At 41.9% G+C, this 22,862-nt stretch overlaps 1 protein-coding gene and 1 long non-coding RNA gene across 6 annotated transcripts in view; both read left to right on the top strand.

The window, feature by feature from the left end:
• Positions 1 to 7,156, top strand: part of LOC139759265 (uncharacterized) — a 57,612-nt gene extending 50,456 nt beyond the window's left edge. Inside the window, exon 6 of the mRNA XM_071681414.1 lies at positions 75 to 7,156. Within this exon, the coding sequence (XP_071537515.1) occupies positions 75 to 662 (588 nt within the window). The 3' untranslated portion in view covers positions 663 to 7,156. The remainder of the gene's footprint in view (positions 1 to 74) is intronic.
• Positions 7,157 to 11,002: 3,846 nt separating this feature from the next.
• LOC139759266 (uncharacterized) lies at positions 11,003 to 19,600 on the top strand. Of its 5 annotated transcripts, none has more exons than XR_011715023.1 (4): positions 11,003 to 11,211; positions 12,978 to 13,128; positions 18,457 to 18,669; positions 18,870 to 19,600. It is a non-coding gene; the product is annotated as an uncharacterized lncRNA (long non-coding RNA). The 5 variants fall into 5 exon arrangements; XR_011715019.1 differs by having other exon boundaries at positions 11,008 to 11,284; XR_011715020.1 differs by lacking the exon at positions 11,003 to 11,211 and adding an exon at positions 11,218 to 11,473.
• Positions 19,601 to 22,862: the final 3,262 nt, after the last annotated feature.

Consider the following 22,862-nt stretch of genomic DNA (forward strand, 5'->3'; position numbering starts at 1 on the left):
GCAAGTTTGGCAGTATAAATAAATGTTATGTATCCATCATTTTCAATTATTCCAGTAAGTTATACCTTATACAGGTCCAGGAGGTGGAGGGAGAAGACTTAGAAGTGGAAGACCAAAAAGTGACCCGAAAGGAAGAAGACCAGAAAGTAGCCCACAAGCAAGAGGATGAGGAAGTGTCCAAAAGGAAAAAACGCAAAAAGAAGAAGAAGAAGAAGAAGAAGAAAGAAGCTCCAGCAAAGGAAGAAGAAAATCATGGTGGTCTGACTCAAAAGGATGCAGTTGGTACTTCAGGGAAGACTATGGAAATGAGTAAAACCAAGAAAAAACGGAAAGTTACAGCAACAGTAAAGAAGGATGGTAGTGGGCCTGCATACCCAAAGGCACATGTTGCTATAAAATTTGAGGAAAATAACTTAATGACTTTATATGATGGTGTTTGGGTAATGAAAAGTAGAGTCTCGGTAATTGACAAAATAAAGGAAAAGAAGAAGGCGGCAATAATTGCAGCAAGGAAAGGTGATGAAAATGTATATGGAGATGCACTAACAGCATTAGAGCTGCAGATCCTTAATGAAAAGAAGATGAAGAGAGAGTTGAGGAATGCACACAGGTTCCTAATAAGGAAACTGATAAATTTAGAAAGACTAAAGATGAAAAAGTAAGTAGTCATTATATTTTTTGCTGGGAGTTGAACCAATAAGGTTAGGAGGTGCTGCTACTTTGATAGGCACAGAATTTGAACAAGATTTTGAGTTTCAGTACCTAAAGGGGATACTCCTGGTTCTCTAGAGCATCCAAGTCTCACTTTGTCTTCTCGCGGTGACCTCGTTACTACACCCTTATGGGTGGAATTAAAGGATGAGGCATTGCCCAACTCCATCATGGCAATCATTTGAATACATATAAACAGTTGAGGTATTTGTAGTTTTTCGGACAATTTAGGAGCCTTGTTGACTCTGGAAACATTGCACTGGAGTTGCTCTCTGCCAGTGGACTGTCAAGGGTAAGGCACAAAAGGCTAAGAAACAGCACTGGAGTCTAAATAGATTTCTGAGAAGTAAAAGAGGCAGGCGATTGAGGGTGATGGCAGTGAATGTGAATTGGATGACTGGTGAAAGCAAAAAGAGGAAGCTTGTAGAGAATTTTTTTTTAAGTTATATTTTGGATGTGCTGAGGACTGTGGATACCCATATCTTTGGGCAGGGTGTATGGAGTAAAAATGGAGATGATGAGTGAAAGTTATGAGAGGGGATGGAAGGAGGAGTGATATGGACTGGAATGATTGAAAATTATCAAGGAAGAGAGAAAGAACAATGTGCAATCCTGCTATCAACAAGAGTTTGGAAGGATGTTACAGTGCATGGATGGAATGGATCAAGAATAGTATGGGTGAAAGGGAAGATTGGAATTGTGAAGTATGCATGAATATGTGTATATCTGCCTGTGAATTTGAAGACTATGAGGTAAGGATGAAATGTAATGTATCTAGAAAATTTGAATGACTGTATAAATGGTTTTGAGAGAGAGAAATGTGGTCATATTGAGAAAGGTCGTGCTAGATGTTAGAGTTGTTAGAGGATTCTTTGGAGATTCCGACCATTTCACAGTTCTTGTAGGGATTAGGAGGTATGTTGTAAGGAAGAATGGAAAGCTAGAATTGTTGCCAAGGGAGAAGATAAATGAAAAAAAAAATGTAGGGAGGAAATATGAAAGGAAGGTAACTGAAGTTTAGATGGAAATGCTGTGAATGTAGGGGTGCAGTCATGTTTGAATGAGGTGTTTACAATGTTTAGAAAAATGCTATTAAAGGTTGTATAATTAGTATTTGGATGCACGGGATTGAGATATAGTTCTAAAAAGGGGCAGTGCATGGTGGACAGAGATTAGAAATGCTGTGGAAGAGAAGAAAAAGGCATATGGTACATGGCTCACTATGAATGTAGCTGTGGAAGTTCAGCAGAGGAGGAGGAAAGAATATGATATGTGTAAGTGGAATGTTCATAAGCTGATAGAGGAAAGCAAAGAAAGAGTAGATGAAGATTTTGGAGGAAAGTCGAGTGAAACTTTTGAGAAAATAAGAAACTGTACTGGAAAGAGGTAGATGTAATAGTGGAAATGGTAATGTGAGAAGTAAGGAAGGGAAGTTGATGAATCAAAACAAGGAAGTAAAAGGAAGATGGAAAGAGTATTTTGAAGAACTAATGAATGTTGAAGAAGGGAAGGTAGCAGTTGTCACATGCATGGGTATGGAGGATGGAAGGAAGAGGATACAAGTGCAAGAGCCAGTAGCAAAAAAGGGATATAAGAAGGGCAATAATAAGGCTGAAGATAGGAAAAGCAATGGGAGATGATGGAATTACAGCTGAAATGCTAAAGTATGGCAGAAAATGTGTGATAAAGTGAATGCATCTGATATGTAATTTAGCAAGGAAACAGAAGGTTGTGCTTGAGGATTGTGTGAAAGCTATTTTTTTTTTTTATTATTATTATACTTTGTCGCTGTCTTCCGCTTTAGTGAGGTAGTGCATGAGAACAGACGAAAGAATGGCCCAAGCCACCTACATACACATGTATATACATACACGTCCACACATGCACATATACATACCGATACATCTCAACGTATACATTGATACAGCGCTGGTGGCTGATTCATGTGAGAAACTGCAGAAGCTGGTGACTGAGTTTGGTAAAGTGTGTGAAAGGAGAAAGTTAAGAGTAAATGTGAATAAGAGCAAGGTAATTAGGTACAGTAGGGTTGAGGGTCAAGTCAATTGGGAGGTAAGTTTGAATGGAGAAAAACTGGAGGAAGTAAAGTGTTTTAGATATCTGGGAGTGGATCTGGCAGCGGATGGAACCATGGAAGCGGAAGTGGATCATAGGGTGGGGGAGGGGGCGAAAATCCTGGGAGCCTTGAAGAATGTGTGGAAGTCGAGAACATTATCTCGGAAAGCAAAAATGGGTATGTTTGAAGGAATAGTGGTTCCAACAATGTTGTATGGTTGTGAGGCGTGGGCTATGGATAGAGTTGTGCGCAGGAGGATGGATGTGCTGGAAATGAGATGTTTGAGGACAATGTGTGGTGTGAGGTTGTTTGATCGAGTAAGTAACGTAAGGGTAAGAGAGATGTGTGGAAATAAAAAGAGCGTGGTTGAGAGAGCAGAAGAGGGTGTTTTGAAATGTTTTGGGCACATGGAGAGAATGAGTGAGGAAAGATTGACCAAGAGGATATATGTGTCGGAGATGGAGGGAACGAGAAGAAGTGGGAGACCAAATTGGAGGTGGAAAGATGGAGTGAAAAAGATTTTGAGTGATCGGGGCCTGAACATGCAGGGGGGTTAATGGCGTGCAAGGAATAGAGTGAATTGGTACGATGTGATATACCGGGGTCGACGTGCTGTCAATGGATTGAATCGGCATGTGAAGCGTTTGGGGTAAACCATGGAAAGTTGTGTGGGGCCTGGATGTGGAAAGGGAGCTGTGTTTTGGTGCATTATTACATGACAGCTAGAAACTGAGTGTGAACGAATGGGGCCATTGTTGCCTTTTCCTAGCGCTACCTCGCACACATGAGGGGGGAGGGGGATGTTATTCCATGTGTGGCGAGTTGGCGATGGGAATAAATAAAGGCAGACTATGAATTATGTACATGTGTATATATTTATATGTCTGTGTATGTATATATATGTGTACATTGAGATGTATAGGTATGTATATTTGCGTGTGTGGACGTTTATGTATATACATGTGTATGTGGGAGGGTTGGGCCATTCTTTCTTTTGTTTCCTTGCACTACCTCGCGGAGACAGCGACAAAGCAAAGTAATGATAATAAAAAAAGACTGAAGTATACCAGGAAAAGTGTTTGCAAGAATGTTCATTGATAAGAGTGATGGAAGTGACAGAATGCAGAATGAGTGAGGAGCAAGTTTGTTTTAAGAAAGAAAAGGGATGTTTGGATTATATTTCTTTTTGATGATGACAGTGGAAAAGTATTTTGTGAAAGGTAGAAAGGTTGCATGCAGCTTTTATGGATTTGGAGAAAGCGTGTGACAGAGTTGAGTGGAATGCTGTATTGGATGTGTTAAGGATATATGGGGTAGGGAGAAAACTGTTGGATGGTGAGAAAGACTTCTATAGAGAAGCAAATGCATTTACTAAGAGTGGATGGAGAGTTAAGTGAGTTTTGGTATTTATGTGGGTATTAGGCTGGGCTGTGTGATACCACATCGCTCTATGTTTTTTCTTTTTATACATATTTGCCATTTCCCACTTTAGCAAGGTAGTATCAAGAATGGAGAACAGCCTTAGAGGGAAAATCCTCACTTGATCCCTTGCTTATTTTCCCTCTTTTGGGAAATAAAAATTGGAGGGGAGGATATCCAGCTTCTACCTCTTAGTTGCCTTATACGACATGCAGGGAATATTTTGGAAGTATTCTTTCTCCCCTATCCCTAGTATATAAGGATGAAGTGATATGAGAGATGAGAGCAAACTTAGGGAAAGGGAGTGCAGAGATGGAGTGTGCCAATGAGATATGGTGGCTAGTGGCAAGCCTATTTGCAGATGATACTGTTTAGTTTGCTGAGAGTTAAGAGGATTTGCTGGTGGTATGTTTTGTATGTGTGTAAGCATAGTCAATTGCAGGTAAATGGAAGTAAAAGTAAAGTATTGCTGTTTGAAAAGAAGCAAAGTGAAAGAATAGATTTTGTGAAACTGTATATTGTGAAAGAAGGAAGTGTACTAAATTGTGCTTGGATATGGGGGGAGGACTGGAGAAGTGAAAGAATTAAAGAGTTTGGGTAAGTTTTGTGATATGGAAGGAGAGATACAGGGAAAGCAGTACGTGATAAAAGTCATTGGGTCACTTAATAGAATAATGAAGGGTAGAGGTATAAGTATGGAGTTGTATAGAGGATTAAGGGACAGCATAGTCCTCCCAACCCTGGCCTTTTCAGCCCAAAACTTGGACATGGAACAAGTCTCAGAGGTCAATTATCCAGGCTCTGGAAATGATCTATTTGAGAGGAGCATTTGGTGTGACTAGATGGAATGAAGAAAGAATGAAGGGATTAATGAGAGAGGTGCTTTAGCAGGGAATGAACTGTGGAGTGATGGGATGGGTGAAACGTAATACTTTGAGGTGGTTTGGGCGTGTGTGGAAAGAATGCAAGACAGGAAGTAGAGTTGAAGAACATTGGAGAGAGAGAAATATGGTAGAGGAATGCTTGGAATGATGTATGCGAGGGATAAGTGGAGACTTGCCGCTGCCACCCCCTTGACGGGAATTCCCGAAGGGAATAGGCAGCAGAGATATGGATAGATATTAAGAGAATAAAATGGAAATGTAATTGTTGCAGCTATTAGGGAAATAATAGATGAGGAAATATTTGTTGTTCACAGCTGTTAAGGTAATAACATAGCTAACATGCATTGCTTTCAAACTTTTTGAAACTTGATTAATGTGCACTTGTTTCCCCAGGTTATATCAACTGTTGGTATACAGTATGATTTTTTGTCAAATGTGACAATAGATTACCTGATTGTGGACATCTTTTATCAAATAGACTTTAATGGCTGTTTCCCTTTTGTTATTCATTCATAATCTATGTTTAGAGCATGACAAAATGTATTGTCTTTCAGAGGCATTTGTTACTGATCATCACAGCTTCAGCATTGGTGTCGTGAATTATAAGTATGCTTAAAGAAAAGAACATTTGTGGTATTTAAGTTAACCATCATAATAGAAGTACATATGCTTGAAACCATAATGACATAAAATCTTTGATGGGTGACATCAAATTAAAAAAGTTGTAATTTGATCTCAAGTTGATTGTTCCCTAACCCAGCAACTTTCAAGGTCTGGCACTTGCAAGTGCTCTGAAGCTCTGTGAAACTCCCAGCAGTTCAGTAATATGAAATCTCCCTCTGCTTCTTTAGTCAATCTTGTTTGTGATAGTGGAGGAGATCAAAAGCTTTGGGATTACTTTGGTAAGAGTAGAAAGGTGTACAGATGATTCAAATATATACCTGTAACGTTTCTTGTACCTAAGGACGTACACAAGCATTGTGAGTCAGAGATGAAGTAAAGTATTTTCTAACTGTTCTTAAATGTATCAGGACACTTCCTTCATTTACTCTAACTGGTAAATCATTCCAAATTTTAGGTCTTGTTGATGAAGAAATACTTAACATGTTCGTCTATATGTATGTGTGTGTGTCTTTTTGGTTATGGTATAAGCGATATTTTATGGCTGGACGGCCAAGGGGAAAGCAGGACCATTAGGCCTGCTGTGTTCCCACGCCTCTGGAGATTCCAAAGGTTGTTACGAACATGTGTGTGTGTGTGTGTGTGTGTGTGTCCCCTCATGTTCGTGTATATATATGTATGTGTGTGTGTCTTTGTAGTTATGGTATAAGTGATATGTAAGGGCAGGACGACCGAGGGGAGAGCAGGACCATTAGGCCTGGTGCGTTCCCACACTTCTGGAGATTCCATATGGCCGTGGGGCCAGTTAACCACAACACTTGGACCTTTCATCCGAGGCACCAGGTCAAGTTGGGCGGTCAGCCTACGGCTCTAGGCAAGATGTGGAACGGACTTAGGATCCTTCAGCCAACCAGCAGTTTCATGGATAGCCCCTTCTCCAATCACCGCTGGACCTGTGGCCCTCCAGCCAAGTAGGAGTGGCACTTAGGAGCCACCCTCCTCCAATCACACTGGACCTTAGGCCTATAGCCAATCAAGGGTGACACTATAGGATAACGGGGAGGAAGCAAGTCGTTCCTACTTGTAATAAAAACCTCTGACACCCGCTGGGCCTTGATTCCTTCTCTAGCCCAAGGAGGTAAGTGGTTTTCCGTGTCCCAAAGCCCGTAGGCCGAGTGAAGTGCGCGATATAGATTCTATGGTGTTGTACTGCCTCTGTCATTTAGTTTCGAGTGTCATGGAGTACTGTAACTTGTCATAGAAGTGGCTAACAATAAGTGTATCTTGAATCATGTTATCGAAGATAAATTGTCACAAAGGAAAGAGATCTGGTTTGAAATCTTACCTGGAATGTTAAACTCGATTTCAGTGTTATCGTAAATGATTTGTGCCCGATTCATGTTGTTATTTTGTACTCTTTGTTTCTTTTATTATAAGTGGTTTTAATGCTGGTGTTTGATTTAATCCCTCGACTTTATCTTAAGATAGTGTTATCCTGTGTTGTGGAATATAAAATTTGACGTCCTTACTAGGATAAGGATCAGTTTAGAATTCGTAACTTTTTTTTTTTTTTTTTTTTTTTTGCTGTCTCCCGCGTTTGCGAGGTAGCGCAAGGAAACAGACGAAAGAAATGGCCCAACCCACCCCCATACACATGTATATACATACGTCCACACACGCAAATATACATACCTACACAGCTTTCCATGGTTTACCCCAGACGCTTCACATGCCCCGATTCAATCCACTGACAGCACGTCAACCCCGGTATACCACATCGCTCCAATTCACTCTATTCCTTGCCCTCCTTTCACCCTCCTGCATGCTCAGGCCCCGATCACACAAAATCTTTTTCACTCCATCTTTCCACCTCCAATTTGGTCTCCCACTTCTCCTCGTTCCGTCAACCTCCGACACATATATCCTGTTGGTCAATCTTTCCTCACTCATTCTCTCCATGTGCCCGAACCATTTCAAAACACCCTCCTCCGCTCTCTCAACCACGCTCTTTTTATTTCCACACATCTCTCTTACCCTTACGTTACTTACTCGATCAAACCACCTCACACCACACATTGTCCTCAAACATCTCATTTCCAGCACATCCATCCTCCTGCACACAACTCTATCCATAGCCCACGCCTCGCAACCATACAACATTGTTGGAACCACTATTCCTTCAAACATACCCATTTTTGCTTTCCGAGATAATGTTCTCGACTTCCACACATTCTTCAAGGCTCCCAGAATTTTCGCCCCCTCCCCCACCCTATGATCCACTTCCGCTTCCATGGTTCCATCCGCTGCCAGATCCACTCCCAGATATCTAAAACACTTCACTTCCTCCAGTTTTTCTCCATTCAAACTCACCTCCCAATTGACTTGACCCTCAACCCTACTGTACCTAATAACCTTGCTCTTATTCACATTTACTCTTAACTTTCTTCTTTCACACACTTTACCAAACTCAGTCACCAGCTTCTGCAGTTTCTCACATGAATCAGCCACCAGCGCTGTATCATCAGCGAACAACAACTGACTCACTTCCCAAGCTCTCTCATCCCCAACAGACTTCATACTTGCCCCTCTTTCCAAAACTCTTGCATTCACCTCCCTAACAACCCCATCCATAAACAAATTAAACACATGGGCCTGAACATGCAGGAGGGTGAAAGGAGGGCAAGGAATAGAGTGAATTGAATCGATGTGTTATACCGGGGTCGACGTGCTGTCAGTGGATTGAATCAGGGCATGTGAAGCTTCTGGGGTAAACCATGGAAAGCTGTGTAGGTATGTATATTTGCGTGTGTGGACGTATGTATATACATGTGTATGGGGATAGGTTGGGCCATTTCTTTCGTCTGTTTCCTTGCGCTACCTCGCAAACGCGGGAGACAGCAACAAAGCCAATATATATATATATATATATATATATATATATATATATATATATATATATATATATTTTTTTTTTTTTTTTATTTTGTTTTGTCAGTCTCCCGCGTTAGCGAGGTAGTGCAAGGAAACAGACGGAAGAATGGCCCAACCCACCCACATACACATGTATATACATAGCCGTCCACACACGCAAATATACATACCTATACATCTCAATGTACACATATATATACACACACAGACATATACATATATACACATGTACATATTTCATACTTTCTGCCTTTGTTTATTCCCACGGTAGCTTGTTAGGAAGTGAGCAGCAGTTTTGTGTTGTCTCCACTGTAGTAGTGTGAGATAGAAAGCCAGCCTTGTGCATCAGGGAGTTAGTCATGTATTGTCATAGTGTGAACTACCCACGTACGTTAGAAACAGAGCTACTGACGTGTTTTTGCCTCTGAAGCGTGCGTGTCAGGCAGTAATGATAACGGAGTTTGGCAATGTAGTGTATCTTGGAGTGAGTTACCGATGTGTATCAGACACGATGCCACTGACGTCTGTCAGGGAGCGAGCAGTGTTTTTAGTGTGTCAGGTAGGAAGCCATACCTTTTTGTCAGTGAGAATCGAATTTGGTCTGCCAACACACGTGTCTACCGACACACGTTTGTTAGAGACGAAGCTCATCGATGACTGTTGGAGAGTGAGCAAAGTTTTTGAGTTCGTCGAAGTAATGTGTGGTGAAGTAAGCTACCGACGTGCATCAGAAACTGAGCCACCGATGCCTGTCGATAGTGAGTAACGCTTCCTCTTCACCTTTATAATGTGTAAGGTAGGAATCCGCAATGTGTGTTTATAAACGAATTAGTGGAAGTAGATTGTCGTGAAATGAACCAACGACGCCAAACTAAAGCGTCCCTTTAGGACATTTGATCCAGCTAATGCCAGACGATTATTTTCAACTAACTTGGTTTATGGGTTGTGAAAGTAAAGAATTACATTCAGACTTATATTCAGGCTAACGCTAGACGGTTTTATATAGGTTTTGTGGGGCACATAGGTCATCAGAGTAGAGTTTTACCTTGAGAATTTTCTTCTGGCCTAACACTTGTGCGGGCTTCATGGGTCATCAAAGTAAAGCTGCACATTGGTAACTTTACTCTGGCTTAGCCAGACGATTTTATTTAGCTGTTTAGGGCACCACAGGGAATCAAAGTAAAGCTTTACTCTATGCTGACCAATGCCAAACGATATTTTGCAGCTCTGTCTATCTCCAAGGGTCATCAAAATAGGCTTCACTTAGGGAATTATATATTTTTGGTCGATGACTTGCGATTATGTTTAGCTTTTAGAGAGTGATGTGAGCTTTAGGTATTAGGGAGAAGGTTGTTTGTTAGGGAGCGAGTTGCCGGAGTCTCCCAGGGAGAGAGCCACTGCAGGGAGTAAAGCACCGACGCGTGGCGGTGGCTGACACCCTACTGTCAGAGAGTGAATTGCCTGTATGTGTTGGGCGTAGTCGTCAGTCTTGGAGTGTGTGACGTCCTCTATCAGGAGGAGACGGACCAACACGCTCCAGGATATGACTTGCTGACGTATGTCATCTGGTGAGACGTCATTGGAAAACACGGCTTTGATGCTTCAGGGAGTGAGCCGTTCTTGTTTAGCAGGGAGCGAATACCTTATGTGTGTCAGAGAACTGGCCATCTTAGTGCACTATCGTACATTTGGACGTATATGTATATACTCGTTAATAAGATGTTTTGATTAGGGCATTTAGATGACCCTTCTGCTTGGGACACTCCACAAAAAAGTAAATCAATCAGGACAGTTGGCATACGTGGCTTGGAAATTTCCGTCGACAAAGGTTGTTTCAGGAAATACCACATTAAAAGCAGGACGAGTATATTGCTCATGTTTTAGTGTGGTATATTTACACTCTTCTGTTGATTCTGTGTCCACCTCTCATTGCACGTTAGGGAAGTACTCTAAGAACATATGTGGTTAATGAAAACCATCGACGCAATTCCACTTTCTATGGTGAGTGTGGTAAATGGTGAAATAGGCTGTTAGTCCTGGCTACGGCCGTCCTGGCAGATGTTCTATCTATAATAGTGATAAAAATGTTGAATTTCCATCATCAAGGACAAAATGTGTTCTTAAGATCACATTTTTTTTTCAGTCGTGGTTGACCAAAGAAAGACAAACAAGTAAAACATTGTTTAGAAATTGACAGATGTTAGAAGAGTCGGAATACTTTATAAACGTGGACGATGTCTGAATCCGAATTGTTACATTGGCACTGACATAGACGGACTCACCTTTACAATATATATATATATTCTTTATTATGCAACAAAAATAATTTTCCCGCATAGATTTTTTAGTAACGTGTTTGTAGCACGAATACATGGAATATTAGTAAGTGTATAGTCAAAAACGAACGTTACAAAATGATAAAAGGCCATGCAAGTCATTTCACTGGATTGAGACAACGCTTTGCGATACAATGAAGCCTCGCTTCTGCTTCGAGGTGGCGGACGAGCGCGTTTATTGCGGAATCGAAGATTGTTTCTGGTTCATACGTTCATTTCCTGGGTGGTTGTTGTGGTGAGTGACAGTAACGCGTTAAGGGTTCCGGCAAGTGTATTGGTGGAAGAGGTTTCAGGGTACTAGAGAAGAGGTAAGAATCTGGTCACTGAGACACTTGGGGTAAAACTCAATTTGCTGACACAAGTCTTGTGGTGGTGGAAAGGTGAGGATATGTGACCACAGGTGACTGGTCGCCAGCTCGGTAGCTGCCAGCTGGCTTCGTGCTCCCGGCTCTGAGTTGACTGAATTCTGCATAAACAAAGGTCTTATTTCTAGTCGGGTAAGAGTAACATTTGTAGATTTATGGTTGTAACTAATGTAGAGTGAGTGGTGAACTATAGTAAGGTGTACTTAATGTAGTTACAACAGCTAGAAAATGTAGAGAACAATGAACTCGGTAGACAGAGACTTCGAAGTATATTGCTATTCACTCAGGTGACAGCTTATGATTATTCATCCTGAAATGTGTAACCCGCCATGGACGTTATTACAGTTAACATTGTTTTGGTAAATTGATAGTTTAGCTCATCCGAATGACGTTCTTTGTTTTGGATATGCAAAATACAAACAGTAACAGACCACCGGGTCCTTTTAAAGTTTCGTGTTGCTAGTGAAAGAAATTAGAAATTGTGTTGAGTTCGCCCCACTGCCTAACCTCCCCAATACGTGGTCACTTCATACGTTCTCACACCAGCAGACCACAATAATAATGGCACATTTCCATTATAATAATCTGCTTCTTGGGAGGTTAGGTAAGATTTTCATAGGCTACGGTCGGGTGGGCGGGGAGGTAGTGCATTGAGTGAAGGTGAGGTAGGCTAGAATAGGCGGGTGAGTGGTGGCTACCAAACTGGATCATTGTGAGGTAGGTTTAGGTTCGGTCAGCCACGAAGCGGTGGTTACTATACTGGGTCGCGGTGTGGTAGCCCAGAAATGGCAGGTGAGTGGTGGCTTCTGTACTGAGTTATGGTGAGGTAGGTTGGGTTGTCTGGCCTGGGAACGGTAGCTCTTCTACTGGACCACGGCGACGTAGGCTAGGATGAATTGGAGAGATGAGAGGTTGGTGCGCAGAGGTCGCATGATCACTCTCCTTGATAATGTGTTCTCCATACTGGGCATCGCACATGAAGTTGACCTGTCCACCAACACCATGAAGTGGAATAGAAGGTTGGAAAGCGGTAACCTTAACGACTTAATGTAAGCTATATGAGTGTGTGAAAAAGGGGTGGAACATGGCAACAATGGTGAATGATGACAGAGAATGAAATACCTGCATCGGAGTTTATTAGCAGCCAAATCCGAAGTAGGCAATATATTTGGAAATATTTGTCATTAACCTCATTTTCATATTAAAGGTATTACGTAGATTATAAGTTATGAAATTAGGCCTATAGGCCATATAGGTTATTAGTTACATTGTTATTTGCCTCAATTAGCAGTTTAGCTCAACATGGGAATAATGACTAAAGTTTTATGTTTGCAGTGTACAAACAATGAGACCAGCTTTTGAAGCTCCTTTTGCTGGTAAATGATGACATCCAATTGCATCTTGTTTACCCTAAATTTTCACAGAACAAGAATAGTAAGGATAACATTGCTAGTTAGAGGTTTTTGTCCTTGCAGTTGCCACCCATTTTAAGCAAATATTCAAAGACTGATGATAATAGATTAATCTATAATGTACCCATGACTTCAGCTCTATCATAACCCACACATAAAAACTGGTAGATGTTATATACAACATGTCTTAATATAACATTAACCGTTCATTTCCATAATTCCAGTCAAACAACGGGTCGGATATGATGACCTTCCGTCCACCGTCGAGGACCACGTCACTCTCAGTAGCCTGCTGACATCGCAAGAGGGAGATAGGCAGCAGTCATGACAGCACTCAAGCGTCTTGCCTCAAGGAGGGCGGTACCTCCTTCACGTGTAAGTTTGATAGTGGGGTAAACCTTCGCCGAGTCAAGGAGGGTGGTACCTCCTTCACGTGTTAATTTGATAGTGGGGTAAACCTTCGTCAAGTCAAGGAGGGTGGTACCTCCTTCACGTGTAAGTTTGATAGTGGGGTAAACCTTCGTCGAGTCAAGGAGGGTGGTACCTCCTTCACGTGTTTGATAGTGGGGTAAACCTTCGAGTCAAGGAGGGTGGTACTTCCTTCACGTGTAAGTTTGATAGTGGGGTAAACCTTCGCCGAGTCGAGGAGGATGGTACCTCCTTCACGTGTAAGTTTGATAGTGGGGTAAACCTTCGTCGAGTCGAGGAGGGTGGTACTTCCTTCACGTGTAAGTTTGATAGTGGGGTAAACCTTCGCCGAGTCAAGGAGGGTGGTACTTCCTTCACGTGTAAGTTTGATAGTGGGGTAAACCTTCGTCGAGTCAAGGAGGGTGGTACCTCCTTCACGTGTAAGTTTGATAGTGGGGTAAACCTTCGCCGAGTCAAGGAGGGTGGTACCTCCTTCACGTGTAAGTTTGATAGTGGGGTAAACCTTCGCCGAGTCAAGGAGGGTGGTACTTCCTTCACGTGTAAGTTTGATAGTGGGGTAAACCTTCGCCGAGTCAAGGAGGGTGGTACCTCCTTCACGTGTTAATTTAATAGTGGGGTAAACCTTCGCCGAGTCAAGGAGGGTGGTACCTCATTCACGTGTAAGTTTTGTAGGTATTAAATCTTAGTCGAGTCTGGGTGTGAACCACCGACATAATGATGTACATGACGGTATGTGGCAAACTGGGACCCTCCCTCCGACTTGTGTCAAGATAGGGAGCATTTGGTTCCTCAGGGAGCGCTATGCTCTCAGGGTATTGTTAGCCGGGAAGCCATAGTTTTGTCAGGGAGTGATTTGCCGTAGCACGTTAGAGAGAGAGAGAGAGAGAGAGAGAGAGAGAGAGAGAGAGAGAGAGAGAGAGAGAGAGAGAGAGCCCAGCGCGTGGCAGTAAGACACTGTTGTGTGTTAGCGAATGACTCGCCTGTTATGTGTCATGCATCTTGGTCTGTCTTGGAGTGATCTGCCGCCGTGTATCAGGAAGGAAAGTGCCAATGCGCCAGGATATGAAGTGAAGACGCATGTCAGCTGGTGAGATGGTCGTTTGAAAGTGAACGGCTTTGATGTTAGGGGACGCGTCGGGTGTTGTCATTGTTGAGGGGGAGAGAACCTCTCGCCGTGTGCTAGAGAACAACAGTCCGCCTTGGTAAACTATCGTACATCGGGGCATAATCCCACGACGTGTGGTCGAATCGAAGCCACTGACGTCTGTTCGGGAGTGAGTAGCGTTCCTCCACCGACAGATAGGTAGCCGCCCTTATGTGCCAGGGAGTTAGTGGGAATAGTGTGTCCTAGAGTGAGGTGCCAACATGTGCTAGAGACGGAGCCAGACAATCTGTCAGGGTGAGCAACCATTCTTTGCCACGGTAGTTTGTTAGGAAGTGAGCAGCAGTTTTGTGTTGTTGCCACTGTAGTAGTGCGAGACAGAAAGCCAGCCTTGTGCATCACTGAGTTAGTCATGTATTGTGTCATGGCGTGAACTACCCACGTACGTTAGAAACAGAGCTACTGACGTGTTTTTGCCTCTGAAGCGTGTGTGTCAGGCAGGAAGTAATGATAACGGAGTTAGGCAATGTAGTGTATCTTGGAGTGATCCACCGATGTGTGTGAGACACGATGCCACTGACGTCTGTCAGGGAGCGAGCAGTGTTTTTAGTGTGTCAGGTAGGAAGCCATACCTTTGTGTGTCAGAGAGAATCGAATTTGGTCTGCCATGAAGTGAGCTACCGACACACGTGTGTTAGAGACCAAGCTCATCGATGACTGTTGGAGAGTGAGCAAAGTTTTTGAGTTCGTCGAAGTAATGTTTGGTGAAGTAAGCTACCGACGTGCATCAGAAACTGAGCCACCGATGCCTGTCGATAGTGAGTAACGCTTCCTTTTCACCTTTATAGTGTATAGTGTGTCAGGTAGGAATCCGCAATGTGTGTGTGTAAACGAATTAGTCGAAGTAGATTGTCGAGAAATGAACCAACGACGCCAAACTAAACCGTTCCTTTAGGACATTTGATCCAGCTAATGCCAGACGATTATTTTCAACTAACTTAGTTTATGGGTTGTGAAAGTAAAGATTTACATCCAGACTTGTATTCAGGCTAACGCTAGACGGTTTTATATAGGTTTTGTGGGACACATGGGTCATCAGAGTAGAGTTTTACCTTGAGAATTTTCTTCTGGCCTAACACTTGTGCGGGCTTCATGAGTCATCAAAGTATGGCTGCACATTGGTAACTTTGGTTTAGCCAGACGATTTTATTTAGCTGTTTAGGGCACCACAGGTTATCAAAGCAAAGCTTTACTCGAGTTTATGCTGACCAGTGCCAAACGATATTTTGCAGCTCTGTCTATCTCCAAGGGTCATCAAAATAGGCTTCACTTAGGGAATTATATATTTTTGGTCGATGACTTGCGATTATATTTAGCTTTTAGAGAGTGATGTGAGCTTTAGGTATTAGGGAGAAGGTTGTTTGTTAGGGAGCGAGTTGCCGGAGTCTCCCAGGGAGAGAGCCACTGCAGGGAGTAAAGCACCGACGCGTGGCGGTGGCTGACACCCTACTGTCAGAGAGTGAATTGCCTGTATGTGTTGGGCGTAGTCGTCAGTCTTGGAGTGTGTGACGTCCTCTATCAGGAGGAGACGGACCAACACGCTCCAGGATATGACTTGCTGACGTATGTCATCTGGTGAGACGTCATTGGAAAACACGGCTTTGATGCTTCAGGGAGTGAGCCGTTCTTGTTTAGCAGGGAGCGAATACCTTATGTGTGTCAGAGAACTGGCCATCTTAGTGCACTATCGTACATTTGGACATATATGTATATACTCGTTAATAAGATGTTTTGATTAGGGCATTTAGATGACCCTTCTGCCTGGGACACTCCACAAAAAAGTAAATTAATCAGGACAGTTGGCATACGTGGCTTGGAAATTTCCGTCGACAAAGGTTGTTTCAGGAAATACCACATTAAAAGCAGGACGAGTATATTGCTCATGTTTTAGTGTGTTATATTTACACTTCTGTTGATTCTGTGTCCACCTCTCATTGCACGTTAGGGAAGTACTCTAAGAACATATGTGGTTAATGAAAACCATCGACGCAATTCCACTTTCTATGGTGAGTGTGGTAAATGGTGAAATAGGCTGTTAGTCCTGGCTACGGCCGTCCTGGCAGATGTTCTATCTATAGATCGGGATAAAAATGTCGTTGAATTTCCACCATCTAGGACAAAATGTGTTCTTAAGATTAGTTGTTTTTTTTTTCCAGTCGTGGTTGACCAAAGAAAGACAAACAAGTAAAACATTGTTTAGAAATTGACTGATGTCAGAAGAGTCGGAATACATTATAAACGTGGACGATGTCTGAATCCGAATTGTTACATTGGCACTGACATAGACGGACTCGCCTTTACTATATATATTCTTTATTATGCAACAAAAATAATTTTCCCGCATAGATTTTTTAGTAACGTGTATGTAGCACGAATACATGGAATATTAGTAAGTGTATAGTCAAAAACGAACGTTACAAAATGATAAAAGGCCATGCAAGTCATTTCACTGGTTGAGACAACGCTTTGCGATACAATGAAGCCTCGCTTCTGCTTCGAGGTGGCGGACGAGCGCGTTTATTGCGGAATCGAAGATTGTTTCTGGTTCATACGTTCATTTCCTGGGTGGTTGTTGTGGTGAGTGACAGTAACGCGTTAAGGGTTCCGGCAAGTGTATTGGTGGAAGAGGTTTCAGGGTACTAGAGAAGAGGTAAGAATCTGGTCACTGAGACACTTGGGGTAAAACTCAATTTGCTGACACAAGTCTTGTGGTGGTGGAAAGGTGAGGATATGTGACCACAGGTGACTGGTCGCCAGCTCGGTAGCTGCCAGCTGGCTTCGTGCTCCCGGCTCTGAGTTGACTGAATTCTGCATAAACAAAGGTCTTATTTCTAGTCGGGTAAGAGTAACATTTGTAGATTTATGGTTGTAACTAATGTAGAGTGAGTGGTGAACTATAGTAAGGTGTACTTAATGTAGTTACAACAGCTAGAAAATGTAGAGAACAATGAACTCTGTAGACAGAGACTTCGAAGTATATTGCTATTCACTCAGGTGACAGCTTATGATTATTCATCCTGAAATGTGTAACCCGCCATGGACGTTATTACAGTTAACATTGTTTTGGTAAATTGATAGTTTAGCTCATCCGAATGACGTTCTCTGTTTTGGATATGCAAAATTCAAACGGTAACAGACCACCGGGTCCTTTTGAAATTTCGTGTTGCCAGTGAAAGAAATTAGAAATTGTGTTAAGAGTTCGCCCCACTGCCTATCCTCCCCTATATGTGGTCACTTCATCCGTTCTCACACCAGCAGACCACAATAATAATGGCACATTTCCATTATAATAATCTGCTTCTTGGGAGGTTAGGTAAGATTTTCATAGGCTACGGTCGGGTGGGCGGGGAGGTAGTGCATTGAGTGAAGTTGAGGTAGGCTAGAATAGGCGGGTGAGTGGTGGCTACCAAACTGGATCATTGTGAGGTAGGTTTAGGTTCGGTCAGCCGCGAAGCGGTGGTTACTATACTGGGTCGCGGTGTGGTAGCCCAGAAATGGCAGGTGAGTGGTGGCTTCTGTACTGAGTTATGGTGAGGTAGGTTGGGTTGTCTGGCCTGGGAACGGTAGCTCTTCTACTGGACCACGGCGACGTAGGCTAGGATGAATTGGAGAGATGAGAGGTTGGTGCGCAGAGGTCGCATGATCACTCTCCTTGATAATGTGTTCTCCATACTGGGCATCGCACATGAAGTTGTCCTGTCCACCAACACCATGAAGTGGAATAGAAGAAGGTTGGAAAGCGGTAACCTTAACGACTTGATGTAAGTTATAAGAGTGTGATAAGGAGCAATGATAAGGAGCAGCAATGGTGAATGATGTACAGGGAATGAAATGCCTGCATCGGAGTTTATTATCAGCCAAATCCGAAGTGTCTGTTCGCGGGTAACTATATATGGGTATGCGTAAGTTTTGAGTAACAATGAAGTAGGCAATATATTTGAAAATATTTGTCATTATTGTGACCTCATTTTCATATTAAAGGTATTACGTAGATTGTAAGTTATGAAATTAGGCTTATAACTATCTAAACTTGATAATTGAAATTTAGATTTTCAATTTAGGAAACTGAGTGTCCATTCTTTGTGAACATGGTTGTGTTTTATTGTTGGCAGAGAGAACATGAGCGGCAGAGGCAACCCCCTCCAGCGAACGTGATGGGCATAAGACATTTTTCCATTGAGCCGCAGGCTAATTTTGCACGACAAAGGAACACACCACAGAACTCCCGTGAGGAATGAACGCCTGAGGGAACGGCACATTCTGAGTGAAACAGAATCTGGTCTGAACAGTGTTCACGAAGGAGATGTGTATATCCAACTCTCATGGTAAGGTTCACTGCTGGAGGAGGAACTGTAACCGATATGACGTTGAGAACTTGTTGTTGTTCAGAGACTTAGAACGGCATAGTTATAGTAACCAGAAATTCATGTTGGTAACCATAAGTTGATATACTGTTTATAAACCACTATTGATATATATCTTGCCAAATCACTACAATAAGCGTTAAAATCATAATGTTTCGCAGGCACATATGACCGAGCCAGCATGAGCGAGGAGGCCTGTTCATGTCACTTTACATGTTTCATGTAGAGGAGAGTGACATTACATGGCCTGGGTGACGTTTTCCACATTGGAGGTTGCTTCACTGCAACGACTGTTGCAGTAAGTGCTGGAGTAACGTTTCCACCTTCTCTGCGGGCGAGGAGTTTACCTCTTCATGCCGGGCCTGTCATTTCTATTAACGATAGGTGCCCCGTCCACACTGCTCGTGCTGTTCAACGCTGGTACTTAGGAACAAGACACCCTGTAGCTCCTGGACAAGCCAGCAACGAACAGACCAAATTGTCATTGAACATGTTTGGGCAAAAATGGTGTACACCTGGCAACCAGGAGACAAGATGACTAGCCATCAACTATTGAACCACGTCCACACCTTTCAGGAACTCTGTAGGCTGGGCGGTGTATTAAATTGTACCTAAAAATTAGGTTTCATTTGTCTATAAATTGATTGGTTTATTATTGCTTAATACATATAAGTGTCAATAATAAGCATAAGACAATGTATACTTTTACGATATGTAGAGGAAAATGTATGTATGTTTGATTTATTTACGTTATGAAGGTTGTTCAATGTATGTATGTTTGATTTATTCACGTTAAGAAGGTTGTTCATGTCGCCAATATATTGTTTTGTCTTTCCAGCTGTAAGGAATGATTAACGTTTGATAACGATTGCAATAAAATATTTGAATGGTTGATTGTGTTTGTGTATTGTTTTCATGATGTATTGAATGTCGAACCTCACACAACAACGCATCAGTGTGACACGAAAGAAGAGTCGTCAGTGAAGAGAGAGAAGTTAATAATTTCAGTATCGGCCAACTTTACCGCTGACGAATGATGGAGTGTATAATGATGGAGTGTATCAATATCCTGCTTACGAGAAGGACAGGCAGGAGTGTTCATGCAAATATCGTATTATAACTGGTAAATCGTGTGGCATAATTGTAACCTGTTTGCAGAATTGATATCACCAGTGTTCAGTTAAAGATATATCTTGCTGCTCAGATACTTAACCGTACTACTGCAGCACTTGGTTCAGTGGTTTGCATTAACTACTTGCAGCCTTCACCTACCTCAGCTTTATAGATATCACACCCTCTCCAACTGAAATGTCCGAGGTACATTTTGATTATGATAATGAATGAGGATGAATGTCACAAGTCGATCATCGTAGAAATTGATGGTTTGGAAATGATTTTTTTTTTTTCATCCACGAAGGATAATGACACTATGTATTCATTTTTTTTTTATTTTGCTTTGTCGCTGTCTCCCGCGTTAGTGAGGTAGCGCAAGGAAACAGACAAAAGAATGGCCCAACCCACCCACATACACATGTATATACATACACGTCCACACACGCAAATATACATACCTATACATCTCAACGTATACATATATATACACACATATACATATATACACGTGTACATAATTCATACTGTCTGCCTTTATTAATTTCCATTGACACCTCGCCACACATGAAATAACCCCCTCCCCCCTCATGTATGCGAGGTAGCGCTAGGAAGAGACAACAAAGGCCACATTCGTTCACACTGTCTCTAGCTGTCATGTAATAATGCACCGAAATCACAGCTCCCTTTCCACATTCAGGCCCCACACAACTTTCCATGGTTTACCCCAGATGCTTCACATGCCGTGGTTCAATCCATTGCCAGCACGTCGACCCCGGTATACCACATCGTTTCAATTCGCTCTATTCCTTGCACGCCTTTCACCAACCTGTATGTTCAGGCCCCGATCACTCAAAATCTTTTTCACTCCATCTTTCCACCTCCAATTTGGTCTCGCACTTCTCGTTCCCTCCACTTCTGACACATATATCCTCTTGGTCAATCTTTCCTCACTCACTCTCCATGTGACCAAACCATTTCAAAACACCCTCTTCTGCTCTCAACCACACACTCTTACCCTTACATTACTTATTCGATCAAACCACCTCACACCACATATTGTCCTCAAACATCTCATTTTCAGCACATCCACCCTCCTCCGCACAACTCTATCCATAGCCCACGCCTCGCAACCATATAACATTGGTGGAACCACTATTCCTTCAAACGCACCCATTTTAGCTTTCCGAGATGATGATCTCGACTTCCACACATTCTCCAAGGCTCCCAGAATTTTCGCCCCCTCCCCTACCCTATGATTCACTGCTGCTTCCATGGTTCCATCCGCTGCCAAATCCACTCCCAGATATCTAAAAACACTTCACTTCCTCCAGTTTTTCTCCATTCAAACTTACCTCCCAATTGACTTGACTTCTCAACCCTACAGTACCTAATAACCTTGCTCTTATTCACGTTTACTCTCAACTTTCTTCTTTCACTTTACCGAACTCAATCACCAGCTTCTGCAGTTTCTCTCATGAATCAGCCACCAGCGCTGTATCATCAGCGAGCAACAACTGACTCACTTCCCAAGCTCTCTCATCCAGAACAGACTGCATACTCTCCCCTCTTTCCAAAACTCTTGCATTCACCTCCCTAACAACCCCATCCATAAACAAATTAAACAACCATGGAGACATCACACACCCCTGCCGCAAACCTACACTCACTGAGAACCAATCACTTTCCTCTCTTCCTACACGTACACATGCCTTACATCCTCGATAAAAATTCTGCACTGCTTCTAACAACTTGCCTCCCACACCATATAGTCTTAATACTTTCCACAGAGCATCTCTATCAACTCTATCATATGCCTTCTCCAGATCCATAAATGCTACATACAAATCCATTTGCTTTTCTAAGTATTTCTCACATACATTCTTCAAAGCAAACACCTGATCCACACATCCTCTACCACTTCTGAAACCACACTGCTCTTCCCCAATCTGATGTTCTGTACATGCCTTCACCCTCTCAATATATACCACAAATATAGAAAAAAAAAAAAACATTGTTCTGTTTCACAAGCCTTCAGCATAAAAGTATGGGTATATATAAAGGAGAAAGTATCGATAACTTCGGTAGACTTACTGTACCACAAAAGTAATAATGGTTTATATGAAGGAATTGGAAGGAAATATTTCGGTACAATATGGAAACTGGTTATAAAAGGGATAATTTGTGCTAATACGAAATTTTGCAAAGGAAAAACGTACAAAGATAGACCTGTGTTCCCAATAGTACGAAGCATATTAATTTTCATTAGAATGAGGGATCACATAACATCTGAAATGAAGAAGCTTAAACATTTTTGCAGATACAAAAGAAAAGTATATTAATTTCCGTACGTTCTCAAGAATGCACTATTGTATGTTTACAAGCAATGGCTTGATACTTTTTTCATCACCATATAGGTCTTATTTGAGTTGTTTTGATATAAATTTTTGCACTGTTTTTGATGTTATTAACAGGTGTTGTATTTGGCAATCATTTTATTCATATACTCTACTGTCAGGCAGACATTATAAGATTAATTTACCTCAATTTGAACCCTATTCTAATAATTGCGTATATTCTCTTTTCTCATCTTTGTGTGTTTGTTCGCAAGATCCTGTATTTCGCTTTACAAAATTATATGAAATATAAACTGACTCTGCATATTACTACCTGTGTTTTCGTTTTCAACGAGTATGACTGAATATATTTCCATGTAGATAGAAATACTCTTGCATATCAGTTTGTTATGCCTTGAAAGAATTATCTTAATTTGTAAGACTTGATAACTATTTTACATCCATGTACAATACACTATTGAGTTCTTTAAAGACTATAATATATTACTGTCTGTGTTTATATTTTAAGCAGATTTATGACTGCTTGTGATTATATGTGAATTTCGATACGCATGCATTTCACACAGTTGCACTTTGATATCCTATTTTGTATTACTGCATGCATGTGTGTACGCATGTACATACAGTCTATCACAAGGTGAAAAAAATGTTCTGATATATATTTATCAATACTGTATTGCACCAAAT

The sequence above is a fragment of the Panulirus ornatus genome, chromosome 32 (genome assembly GCF_036320965.1).
Source record: "Panulirus ornatus isolate Po-2019 chromosome 32, ASM3632096v1, whole genome shotgun sequence".
In the NCBI taxonomy this organism is placed as follows: domain Eukaryota; kingdom Metazoa; phylum Arthropoda; class Malacostraca; order Decapoda; family Palinuridae; genus Panulirus; species Panulirus ornatus.